At 38.9% G+C, this 13,789-nt stretch overlaps 1 protein-coding gene across 3 annotated transcripts in view; it reads left to right on the forward strand.

Annotated features, from left to right (window-relative positions):
• Positions 1 to 13,789, forward strand: part of CTNNA1 (catenin alpha 1) — a 195,783-nt gene that overhangs the window by 146,863 nt on the left and 35,131 nt on the right. For all 3 annotated transcript variants that reach the window (XM_059061247.2, XM_067031728.1, XM_067031727.1), the window contains 2 exons: positions 1,543 to 1,623; positions 2,820 to 2,972. In XM_059061247.2, the coding sequence (XP_058917230.1) occupies positions 1,543 to 1,623; positions 2,820 to 2,972 (234 nt within the window). The remainder of the gene's footprint in view (positions 1 to 1,542; positions 1,624 to 2,819; positions 2,973 to 13,789) is intronic.

Below are 13,789 nucleotides of genomic sequence, written 5' to 3' on the forward strand. Positions count from 1 at the left end.
ATAACTACCTTTGTCCCTTTTCTTTCAACTACCATCCATTTTGATTCTGCTTAGAATGTTCCCCAACACAAATGTCCACTCAACCCCCTGACCTCTGAACAAATGCTGATTTACATACCTCTCTCAGAGTGGCAGATAGGTTCTTCTCTGTGCAATACAATTGCATTAAGCTTAGGCTAGAATTTTAAGCAATCTTACAATGCATACTTATTTGGCCTATATAATATACACTGTTAACTGAAGTAATCTGACAAAGCATTCTTATTTGAGCTATATAAAAATGTTATTAACTCCTATCCATCATGGTACATCTTAGTTTTAAAACTTGTTGTTTCACATTGTTTTAGTGCCAGGTGCCATCTTTCACATTTTGACATTCTTCGTATCTCAGAGTTCTTCAAAATCAGGTATACCCTGTTCTTGCTTGCAGTTCTTGGAGAGCTGGTTCATTAATGAAATTGTATGCTGAACCGTTTTTTTTTTTAAACATCTTTATTGGAGTATAATTACTTTTCAATGGTGTGTTAGTTTCTGCTTTATAACAGAGTGAATCAGCTATACATATACATATATCCCTGTATCTCCTCCCTTTTGTGTCTCCCTCCCACCCCTCTAGGTGGTCACAAAGCCACCGAGCTGGTCTCCCTGTGCTATGTGGCTGCTTCCCACTAGCTATCTATTTTACATTTGGCAGTGTATATATGTCCATGCCCCCCTCTCACTTCGTTCCAGCTTACCCTTCCCCCTCCCCATATCCTCAAGTCCATTCTCTACATCTGCTTCTTTATTCCTGTCCTGCCCCTAGGTTCTTCATCACCATTTTTTTCCCTTTAGATTCCATATATATGTGTTAGCATACAGTATTTGTTTTTCTCTTTCTGATTTACTTCACTCTGTATGACAGACTCTAGGGCCATCCACCTCACTACAAATAACTCAATTTAGTTTCTTTTTATGGCTGAGTAATATTCCATTGTATATATGTGCCACATCTTCTTTATCCATTCATGTGTTGATGGACACTTAGGTTGCTTCCATGTCCTGGCTATTGTAAATAGAACTGCAATGAACATTCAAAAAGAGTGACTCTTTTTGAATTATGGTTTTCTAAGGGTATATACCCAGTAGTGGGATTGCTGGGTCATATGGTAGTTCTGTTTTTAGCTTTTTAAGGAACCTCCATACTGTTCTCCATAGTGGCTGTATCAGTTTACATTCCTACCAACAGTTGTATGCTGAACCTTGAATTAAAATATAAATTTAATTTTTCAAGCAGAACTTTAAGCAAAAGTCTCACCTCTTGGCTTCTCTTATTTTGGCAGAACTCCCTCAATTTCCATCATGAAATAATATGGAGCCCCTAAGAGTTGTAAAATTAGGTTTTTATGAACAAAGCCACATGGTGCTCTCCCCAACCGCCTGTATGTCCCAACTTGGGGCTAAAAAATTTGATTTTTCCATGTTGATCTGAACTTAGTTATTGACTATCATTACATCTCCTTGTAAATTACTGCAATGTGCATCTCTTTCCTTGTTTTCCAGGCTGGACGTAAAGAAAGAAGTGATGCACTCAATTCTGCAATAGATAAAATGACCAAGAAGACCAGGGATTTGCGTAGGCAGGTAAGCTGGAAGAAGTTTTGATTGCTTTCCCAAGTTTTCAATTTAGTTGTTTTGGTTAAAATCCCAACAAATACTGGGCACATATTCTTTCTTGAGTTAATGGATGAATTTTCATAGAAAACTGACTATCTCTATTTGTGTTTTGCTAATAAGCCTCTAAATGGCTAATAAAATCTCTTGGGGACCTGGAATAATACAGTCCCACTGGAATGGACTGAATAAATTAGCTCTAGTGTGAAAAGGATGTTCAGGTAAGAAAATCAATTTAAAATGACTTGGGGATCTGTGAAAATACCCTGAAGGATCTTGTGATGTTAACTTACAAACAATAGAGACAGCAGTTGAAGTTATTTATTTGACTTGCCCCATTCTGATTTTGATCCTTGATGGAATTGTGTTTCTAGTACAGATATTGTGGATATAGAGGTATTTGGGGCCATCAGTTTTCCGAGTTAGTAAGTACAGAGGGTCTTTCTCTTCATTTAATGTTAAATAATCCCATTAACATTTTGGAATTAAATTGAGTTGTAGTGTTTAAGAAAAAGTTGGACTGAATTTGTAAAACAATGTATTAAAACTTAAAAAGAAGTTGTAATAGTAATACAAACAATCTCCTGACTTAGTGGAGAAACATTTTATTGTTCATATCTGATATAAAGCAGAATTAAAGATGGAATGTATCTATACATCTTCCTTTTGGTAAAGTAGTATCACAAATGGTTATAAAGATAACCTTTCGATTTTAAGGTTCATAGTTCATAGTGTGCTCACCGTGTTCAGATAAACCAGAAAGTGCTTTTTTTCTCCCTTCGCAGTTTTATTTAGCCAAATGGGCTAATTATATATGTATTTCAAGGCTATGTGCCAATTCAATCTAGAGCTGTTTTCTGTTCAGTTTTTTATTATTCCTTTAAGATACAAGCTTTAGTTTTGTAATTCCCAAGGAAAAAAAGGATTTTATTTTGAAAACTGAGATTCTGTTGCTGAAATGCTGTAACTGTAGTGTAAGCTGTTATCTCCACAGTTGTGTTTTCTGTGTTGCAGATTATATAACTGCATGGCTTACACGAGGGGTCCTCATATAAGTGCAGCCACACTGTCAGGAGCTTCCATTAGATTTAAAAGTGCAAGAGAAAAAAAAAGCAATCTAGCTTCTTGGTAGAAATAAAATCAAATTTTTACAATTTAATTATTAGCTCCGCAAAGCTGTCATGGACCATGTTTCAGATTCATTTCTGGAAACCAACGTTCCACTTTTAGTATTGATTGAAGCTGCAAAGAATGGAAATGAGAAAGAAGTTAAAGAATATGCCCAAGTTTTCCGTGAACATGCCAACAAATTAATTGAGGTAAGTGTATTAGCATTTTATTAATTATGTGTAACTTGGTGGACTGTGGTGATTTTTAACCACAGTATTTAATCAGTGGAAAAATTTAGGGGCTCATCTGATGTACAATATGTGTAAGATGAAAGTCTTTCATTATTAATGTCTCTCCAAAACTACCATTTTGGTCAGTTTACATTAATTACATACATAATTAAATATAGGTAGTCTTTATCCTGGAAACTTAACATCTCCACTTGGTGTGAATGCAAATAAAGATAGATGATGACATGCTTAAACTCAGAAGACACTGTAGAAAGTAGTGGCTAGAAGCTGGAGCTTAGGAGTCATACTGCCTGGGCTTGCATCCTGGCAAATTACTGAACCCCTCTGAATTCCCATTTCTTACTATAAAATGAAGATATTAATGATGCCTATCTAGGGATTATTTTGAGATCTCAAAGAGATGTTGTATGTCAAGTGCTTAACCTGTTGCCTGAGACACAGACTCAGCTCCATCATCTTGTTTTAAAATTGTAGAAATTGGGAATTCCCAGGTGGTCCAGTGGTTAAGACTCTGCGCTTTCACTGCTGAGGGCGTGGGTTCAGTCCCTGGTTGGGGAACTAAGGTCCCACAAGCCAGGTCACATGGCACAGCCAAAAAAAAAAAATTGAAGAAACTGAGCCCTAATGTGCTGCTAATTAGATATGTTTGAACAGTAGACATCTGTATGTTAGCGGTTGGTTTTTTTGGCTATAAAAAGAAAGAGTGAGTTGCTATTTAATTTCCAGATAAGTTAGGCTTGCCTCCTACCTTTTGATTACTGAAATTATGCTACTGTTTAATTGATTTCATTATTACTTTATTTCAAAAATTGGACACACTGTAAGCATATACCCAACTTATTTAATTTTGTAACCCTAGTATAAAACATGTAATATTTGGAAGAGATATTCCATAGACCATTTGGTAAGTTGGTCATTATGTAAGGACAGAAAATGGGCCTTTTATGTAAAATGTGTTTCTTGTACGTTTGGATTTATAGTGAAATTAGGCCAGGTTAGTACCATAAAAATATTCTAAGGAAACCATCAGTTATCACATTAAATGTGTTACTAATTTTAAATCTGGTTTTCTTTGAACATTAATTGTTATTCTCACCTGAATTAATTATGTGCAAAATACGTAGGTCAGTCTGCTATTCAAGTTACTGGTTCTGGCATTTGGTTAGAAGACTTGCATTTTGTGTCTCCATTAAGCATAATCTTTTCACAGTAGTCATATGACTGCATGAGGTGTAACCTCCAAATGTACAAAGATTGTCTTCACAAAGATTGTCTTCAGGAAGCCAACCTCCTGTAAGTAGCCTACATCTTAGAAAGCGTTCCTGTGAGGCAGGAAGCAAGGACACTGCCAGCCCATGGCCTTGGCTAACAGGTAGCAGTAATGGCATGGGAAAGGGCATCTGAAGGAGTATGGCAGGAGGAACCTCACAGGGCAGCCCTTTTCTGTTCTACAGCTGGAGGGCCCTTTATAAGGACCTGCTGTACAGTTCTCAGCCTCTCCATCCAACAGAACTGACACTGGTTGAGCACCTGCTGTGTACCATGTATATGCAAATACAATGTACTTTCCACATTCTCAGGTAAGGAAACAGGCTTAGAGAGGTTAAGTAACTTGCATTCCTCCCACTATGAGGGCTGTGCCACTCAAGCTTACTGGTGTAGTGGACAGCCTTATGCCCAGTAAGAAGCACTAGATGGACCTGGTGGGTTTGGAGAACTTGCTCCAGGAACTTTGTCCATGCTTATACTTCTTATTTCATTCTGAACTAACCAAGGGCCCCTTAATGTTTAGATTTTGATATTCCCTGTCACAACTCACTTCTGACTCCTTTCTCACCTCTCTCCCCTCTCCATGCCCTCCACCCCCATCGTCCCACACACTATATATGTGTATTAAATGACACATGGTTTTTCATTGCTTGGTGCATAACCAAAGGCCTTGTAGTATCATTCTGCAAACATTCAAATTACATTTATGGTAATAGAGATCCTAGGGTATATAATTGCATGTGTGCATGGAAAGGAAATGAATTTTTAAAGTGTTTGTTATATAGAAGCCTCAAATTCCTGATTCAAGGCAGAACTTCATTCTTCAATGACAAGCCTTCTCCTCCCCACACTAGTACTTTTGTATTATAATGAAACATTGAATTAGTGAGAGACTTGTTTTAAGCAAAGGTGAAATACTTCATTGTGATTATTTTGTTAATCTCCTGACATCTTCCTTTCTTTTTATTAGTTCCCCCTCTTAAGTGGAGTAAATGTCTGCAGGCCAACTTCGGTTTTAGGGGCCATTTGCTATTTTTCCTGGGGTTTAGGGGGAGTAAGGGTGCTATGTGAAAATTGGGAATGGCTGGTGGTGATAGGCCTCTGGCAGGAAAGGAAGGGCTCAGATTCTGCAGCCACTGAGAATTCTGCCAGATATGTTTGTCCTCCTAAAATATTGAAATACAGTTCTATCACTAACCACCTGGTATTAGCACAGACTCCACTGATGAAGGGCATAATTCCCAGTAAGATTGCCCTCACTATAGATGCCAACTGCAAGTTAGGGGAGTCCCCAGCCCACCTGTACTTCTGACCCAACTGTCTATAAATTCAAGGGTTCCCATGACCTCTCATCCCTTCTTCCCAAGACTGCCCTCATTTCAAATGCCAGCTGCAAGTTTGAGGGTCCCCAGTCCACCTGCTCTTCTGATCAACTAGCTATACATTTGGAGGGTTTCCATGGCCCACTTCAGGTTCAGTAATTTGACAGGACAACTCATAGAATTCAGGAGAGTGCTATCCTTGTTACTGCATTTTATTGTAAAGGATACAAATCAGGTCCATCCAAATGAAGAGACACATAAGGTAAAGTGTGGGAAGGTCTCAAAGACAGAGTTTCCTGTCCTCTCCCCATGGATCAGGGTATGTCACTCTCCTGGCACATTGATGGTTCAGCCAGGAAGCTCCACTGAGTTTCAATATCCAGAGTTTTTACTGAGATTTCATTATGTGTAGGTATGATTGATAGAATCCCTTCCTTCTGTGGACCTTGGTTTTTCCTGAAAGCCTCCATCCTCTAATCACATGGTTGGCATGGTGGCCTCCCCATCCTCAGTCATCTCATTAGTCTAACATATATAGGGGCTCACCTGGAGTTACCTCGTTAGCATAAATGATGAATAAGAAAGACACTCCTGTCACTCGTGAAGTCTCTCAACGATTTAGAAGTTTCCTCCCAGGAATCCAGTGCAAAGACGAGACATTTTAAAAAATTATACAACACTTCCCCATCTTGAAGGAGTGTGGAGTGCATGGTTTTCAGATAGCCTGCTACCCAGCCATAAACACCACATGGAAGAGGTAAGACAGGGCAGGTTTGTTTTCTACAGCTTTATGTAGATCCTGTTTGTGGCCATTTACCCAGTGATTTACCACTTGTTTTATCTGGTGTTCCTTGCATTGTTTGGTTTTACTTTTCCCTGGAGGTTCGCCCGTTAGGAGCCCAGTTTACTGATTGAGTCCATCTCTTCTCCCCTAAGTGAATGGTTCTTCCTCATAGAATCATTGATTCTCCCTCTGTTGTATAAATCCCCTTCTGTTTAATATCCGTGTATTGACACTTACCCTTTCTTAGACTCATTCTGTAGTGGGAAACTCCCTCCTTCCAGAGGCAGCACCTTCCACTGGTGGATTCTCTGGTTGTTAGGAATGGGGGGCCACAGTCTCCTTCTCTGGAACACTCCCTGTCCATCTTTTTACTGCTGCACACAGATGAATTGAGAGGAGCTATAAGTGAAAATAGACACCTGATTTCAAAGATGTGGCATGGAAAAAGAATGTAAACGATTTCATTATCTTTTTTATTGATACATGTTGAAATATATTATCTTGAGATTAAATATTATTTTTTCTAATCTCACCTCTTAATGTGGCTCACATTGTATTCCTGTTGGACAGCACTAGTCTAGATGATTTCCTCAGGCCTTTGAGAGGCTCTCTTCATTCTGCCTCTTCTCTGAATGCTCGACACTTAAGTGCCAGTCCTTATTGAACACCTGCTGCAAGAGTGGGCGGATGGAGGTAGAGCAGCCAAAGCTCCCGTTGGCTTTTGGGCAGTGACCTCACAGTTAGTCAGCTCCAGGATTTTGCTTCCAGAGGTGCTGCTGCTCAATTCCATCTTCTCCATCCTGGTCTGTGTGGGTGCAGTTGGTTGTTTGGCTTTCTCTGTTTTGACACTCATCCAGTATAAACTTCTTAGATTCAGTCTGGTGTTCTGTCCTGTCAGGACTATTGCTGGCATTGCTCTTCATATTATTGATAGCCCCTTCCAAACTTGTATCATTTCTTTCTTTTTTAAAAAAATAAGCATATCTTTTCTCCTTTTATCCAATATGTTTATAAAATACTGTCTAAGACAACCCATAGGATAGAACCTTTCTTTCAGCTTGTCACTAGAAATCATTATGTTGATTGTACAATTCTTTGTATATAGTTAGCCGTTCAGCCAGTTACAGATTCCTTAATTTTTGTCTTGATCTCTGTCCCTGCCCACCCCAGCCAAATAAAATAGTGTAAAAACTTATGCTAGGGCTTCCCTGGTGGTTCAGTGGTTGAGAATCCGCCTGCCGATGCAGGGGGACATGGGTTTGTGCCCCGGTCCGGGAAGATCCCACATGCCGCAGAGCGGCTGGGCCCGTGAGCCATGGCCGCTGAGCCTGTGCGTCTGGAGCCTGTGCTCTGCAACGGGAGAGGCCACAATAGTGAGAGGCTCGCGTACCACACACACACACACAAAAAGGTTATGCTATAATTTGGGTTGTCATGTAAAGTTGCTTCAAATGTATTAATAGTTACTGAGTAGTATTAGGGATAGCATCCACAGAGAAATGGGAATATTATGGTACCTTCTCTGTATACCACATTATGGAAATATAAGATTAGCTTGAAGAATAAAAACCACATACTGACTCGTGAGGTTTTATGAGCAGAAGTGAATTTCCGCAGCCCCTCCGTGTGGGCATAGTGTTAGGAAGGCTGTGTGGTGCCTGCTGCCTATTGGATCCTTATTAAATGACTGTGATTTTACTTGGGAAAGCAAATAACAGAGTGTTTGCTGTGTGGCTGCTCTTATTTTCTCAGGGTCTGACTAGGACCTCTGACTGCCTCACACTACAGTTGTCAGTGGGATCTATTACCTCCCCACATGGTATTGAATCCCCTTTTCTTATGTGAAGGGTACATAGAGGTTGTGCATCTCAAGGCCAGTGAGTAGGGGAGCAGGAGCTGAGGGTCAGTATTGATGAGCTGGTGACCCTTCTGTTCACCGTTTTCTTCTGTTCTGGAATATAGCACTGAGGGCTTTTCTTTCATGTTTATGAAAGGGCATGGCCATGCTTCAAGGTAACGATAACACCTTTTATACTTGACTCTTTCTCTCATATCAAGTTAATGATTTCTTTATGTTGCTTGTCAGTTTAGTGTATTGAGGTGAAAAATTTATTTTCTGTCAAATATTAACCTTTTTGTCAATAATGCAACACCCATGTGTCCTTTTTAATTGCTTCATTCTTTGCCTACCTCCTTTGCTGTGAGCAGCTTAATAGCTAAAGAGCAATCAGTTTTCCCTTTTTAATTATGCTGTCTTCTGGTTCATTTTCAATTTCAAGAATTGAGAGTGAAATAGGAAAAACACAATTCATGAAATCTTGCCTGTAAAAACTGTCTATCATTTAGTATCCCTTTCCCCTCAGCCCAAGACACTGTACAATAAGATAGTATTTTGTTCATTGCCTTGTGAATTAAGAACCAAAAAGTAAATGTAACTGGTATGATTTTGAGCTGGATTATCATTACTTGCTATGTCCCCCACCACCACCCCAGGACCAAGTATTTCCCATTATCCAGGACTTCATAGGGTATGGGTTTATTGGCTTGAAATTTGTATTTTAACTGCAAATTGAATGATCTGCATTATAACTTTTATTCTGTGTTGTGCTTATAATACGCAGTAAAGTGACCTTGAAGAAACCTCTGTAAAGGGCATTTGAATTAAACACTGAGCTTATACGATCTGCCTGTGACGTCTTGGATTTTCTCAGTACTTCTGTACAATACTATAGGCTGAAATTCTTGCAAATGGCAAATTAAATGAAGCTTCAGTTTTCCAGGACTGTAGGATATTTGCATGAAAGCAGTTGGGTATTCTTAGGGAAGAATGCTGACCTCGGAATCAAGAATTTCCTGAGCATAATGAGCTTGGTTTTCTCACATTTTCAAGGGTGTGTAATTTCACATGCATGGGGTTGTGTAAGACCAAAGTGTCTTGCCTCTACTATTTTAACACCTTAACACCAAGCTTTTTTGGCTGAACTTAACCACCTAGTCAAATTTTGGGATGGTCAGGTGAAGGCAATGGATGTATCTTGTTCTCAAGGAGAATTGAGATTCTTTTCTCTTGGAGTGTTGGCAGGAACAATTAAGGAAGCACTCTGCCCAACTCTGGCCCTGCTTCAGAAGAGTGTAGGCCCTCCTGTTGCCTCACCAGTAGAGCTGATGGACTAGTGTTTAGACAGGCACCCTTCCTAGCCTTATTGACAGATTATTCAGGAGATTAGACAGAAATAGGGAACTTTTAAAGTGATCCGTATAATAATATGTAAATGGAAATGATGACAGTATCACTTGGGTGGTTATCTACACATGAAAGCCTTTTTAAAAATATCAAATAGCCAAGCTGTTTAAAATAGTTTATGATGTTTTAGTAAATTCACAATTTCTAATCCTGTTACTAGAGATACTTATATCCTGCCTCTTCCTAAAATTAGATTTGGCATGGCTTATTTTGAACAAAAACATGTAAGAGAAAATAAGGTAGATGTAGAAAATCAGGATGTAGGAGAGAAATAATGCACAATTACGAGCTATAATTGCCATGCTTGAGTTTGGTTGTGGCGCTGCACTTCCTGGTAGCATGGAGGAAAGGAAGACACACAATCAGTTCTGTATTCTCGTCTTTAGAATGGAAGAAGTATGCCCATTTTTTCATGGGAAATAAGCCTATCGTAAAATGTTTTAAAAAAAATCCTTACTTGGGACTTTTACATAAGGAGCAGTGAATGATTTAATACATAGGGTCCTCAACATTTTAGTAATAAATGTAGTGACAGAGTCCACATGATTTTTTTTTCTTGTAAATTCCCTCTAAAATGGCAAGGTCATAACATTCAGTTGACACTGAATTGAGTTCCAAAGAGCTGTGGTGAAGAGCTAACCCAGCATGTGGCCTTCCGTCTCCCAGTAACAATATTAGGAGAACTGAGAGCTGTGAGTCTGTGAGTCCAGTGCTTCCTCCTGATCATCCCAGTGTAGCTTTCTTTCTTTTTAAAAATAATGTTCAACCTTCCTTTTTCTTTGTGTTTTAAATGTATCCTGTAAAGAGCATATGTTTAGTTACTGTTATTCAGGTTAGCAGCGTTTTTTTTTTTCCTGTTAATTAGGGAGTTTTGTACACACACATTTATTATCATTATGACATGTGGATTCATTCTTACCATTGCATTTTTGTTCTCTCTTTCCCCTTCTTAACCCACTGCTACCATCCCTCCTCCTCTATTTCTAACTCTCCTTCCCTCTTTTGGATTGATTGAGTCCTCCCACTTCCTTCTATTTTTTCCTCTCTCTTCTCATTTGGAAATCATACACTCTGTTTTATTAGTAGCAACTCTGGATATTTTAAGCATGCATGTTTAATTCAGAGGTTGAGGTTAAGTAGTATCTTTTCCTCCTTCTGAAACAATATGAGAATCTTAGAATGCTTTGACTTTAGTTATTCTCTAACTTAGATGTTATTGTTGTCCAGTATTTTGGTTCTCTTAATTTTTAGCCCCATGAGTTAGACACTGTTGGTATTGCTTTATTCACTTATTTCAACTTTTGCATAAAATTTACCCGATACCATATTTTCATTGCTTCCCATTTCTTCTTGCATATTAAACCTTCCTTCTGGGATTGCTTCCTTTTTTCCTAAAGCATCTTTATTAAACACCTTTAGTTGGGGCAGGAAGGATCTGTCTGGAATAAATGCTCTGAGATTGGTTTTGGTTTTCTTTTGTCTTAGTTTCTTTATTTTGGCTTAATTCTTGAAAAAATAATTTTATTGGATGTATAGTCCTAGGATGATTCCCCCCACTACATCCCTTCAAGGATTTGAAAATATTATTACCCTATCTCTGGCTTCCATTGTTGCTGTTGAGAAATCAGCAGTCAATCTCACTGAGCTTTCTTTGTAGATAATTTGTGTTTACTTTCTGGCTGTTTTTAAAATTACCTCTGTTCTAAAGCTTCACTTCAGTGTGTCAGGATGTAGATTTCCTTTTATTTACTCTGCTTAGAATTTATCTTCCCAGATCTGAAAATTGTTTCATCCATGCTGAAAAATTTCAGCTGTTACCTCTTTCAGTATTGCCTCTTTTGCATTCTCCCTGTCTTCCCTTCTGAAATCCTCATAGTTGAATAATAGACCTCAATTTATCTTTCATGTCTCTTAATTCCTTTTATGGTTTCCATGTCATGAAAATGTCTTGGTTTTCCTGAATAATTTCTTCAGTTTGACTTTCCAGGTTCGTAATTCTCTTTTCAGCAGTGTCTATTCGATATTATTTTAAATTTCTAGAAATGGTAGACATTATTACTTTTCTCTTAAAGTTCTATTTTGACCCTTCTTAAATCTGCCTAGTTTTTTTTTTTTTTCTTTTCTTTTTTTTTTTTCTTTTTTTTGCAGTATGCGGGCCTCTCACTGTTGTGGCCTCTCCCGTTGCGGAGCACAGGCTCTGGACGCGCAGGCTCAGCAGCCATGGCTCACAGGCCCAGCCGCTCCGCGGCATGTGGGATCTTCCCAGATCGGGGCACGAACCCGTGTCCCCCGCATTGTCAGGCGGACTCTCAACCACTGCGCCACCAGGGAAGCCCCAACCATTTTAAAAAGAAAACTCAGGTGGTAGCTTGACCCAAGATCACATGGCAAGTGATGTAGAGTTTGAGCTTCAACTTTACAGCATGGTACCCAGGTCTTGGTGTCACTACTTAGACTTAAAAGCTCCCTGTTCCACAATTCTTGTCACTTGTTTCACCTCCACAACAGGTATAGGCTACTATGAGAGTAGGTCATTAATTTATTACCAAGAACAAAAACAAATCTCTTCTTGTGTTCCTGGCAAGATTCCAGGGTAAGGGGCAGTGGGAAGCAACTTGTGTTTGACTTAAACAAATTTTAAATTTATTTAAAGTCATCAACACATGTATAACAGAGGAAAATTTGTCATAATGGTATATTTTTTCCCCCTTATAACCTTGTTTCATACATTTTATTTAAGTAAAGAAATTCTAGAGCTTTCCTAAATGTCTGAAAAGTTGTCTTTCCTGTCATGTACAGATGTCATATTTGTTGATTTGACACAGCCTGACTGTGACAGTTTTTTCCTGCACAGCACAGATTATTACTGGGCTACTCCTAAAACCAGCTAAAGCCCAGGGCTGTTTTTTGGTTTTTTTTAAATCCGGGAGTTGAAAGTTTTCTGAAATGTTGTGTTCTTCTACAGGGTCCAAACTTAAATGGGATAGGCAGAAGTGGTGCAAAAGAGGCCTCATGATTCCAAAGCTGGTAGTCATAGTGTCAATCTTAGCCCACCTCTTAGATTAGCGGGAATCTAAGATGTTTAAATTGTTAATACACAAATTACTGTGGTAGCAAAGATATAAAAATTTATTCCCAGAGCAAATTAAAGATGTTGCTCATCACTCTCCAAAGTCTCAGCTCTGCTAGGTTCTCTGGAAGTTAGCTGCTCTGAGTATTTTTACTTCAAACTTCAGAAACTTCTTCAGTCTACTGAGCTGCTATCCCAGATTTCTAGAGCCCCACAAAGAGGTATTTAGGAAGCCCCTTCCCTCATTCCCAGCTTTCACAGCAGTCAAGCCTGGCACTAGTATATGAGGTTAGCTTCTCAGAGAGCTGTGGTCGAGATGTTGCATTTGCACATTTGTCATTGTTAGAAGTGAGTGGCGCTTTCCCTGGAGGGTGAATTGAAGCTCATTCATCTGGAGAAGACTGTCAGTGACAGGCTCCCACTTCCTCCTCCCAGGGCAGGCGGGGTGGCCTCCTGAAACAGGCAGTGTACTCTTGTAGAACATTAAAGTAATGTTTTTAAAATAAAGAATGTCTTCCCAAGTCTTGTTAGGATTTGTATCAGGAAACAGGAAAGATGGTGTACAGAAGTCAGCCATTTCAGCCTTTAGCCACACACCATCTCATGTGTCTGATCTGTAGTAGATAATACTTACTGTAATCCTTTGCTTCTTAATTTAATTATTTTTTTCTGAGTTATACAGATTCATAAAATTGGGAGAATATAAAATTATACTAGTAGTGGCTAGAAGAGCGGAAGGCAGAAACAGTGACAGACCTTCCTGAATCTAACATTTGACTGGCCTCCGAAAATGGTGGGCATGGGGTGGGACTGGGGATCTTTGTTAGTCCCACATTGCTAATTCAGTCATCAACCTCAAATCTTATATTTGGTTTCAAAATGCCTTGTTAAGTCAGTGAAGCAATAGAAGCTGTGGCTTCGTAAACACATCTAATTTAAGCTTTCTCCTTCAGTAGAGCATCATAAAATGTACATTTGAGGGATAATGTTTGTAAAAGTTTTATGTTCTACAGAATTTAGCTTAGGTCATATTTTGTAGCACTTTTAAAGGAAACAAATAGAAATCAACAATTATCTCTATAGACT

This window comes from Kogia breviceps, chromosome 4, assembly GCF_026419965.1.
Source record: "Kogia breviceps isolate mKogBre1 chromosome 4, mKogBre1 haplotype 1, whole genome shotgun sequence".
NCBI classification, from domain to species: domain Eukaryota; kingdom Metazoa; phylum Chordata; class Mammalia; order Artiodactyla; family Physeteridae; genus Kogia; species Kogia breviceps.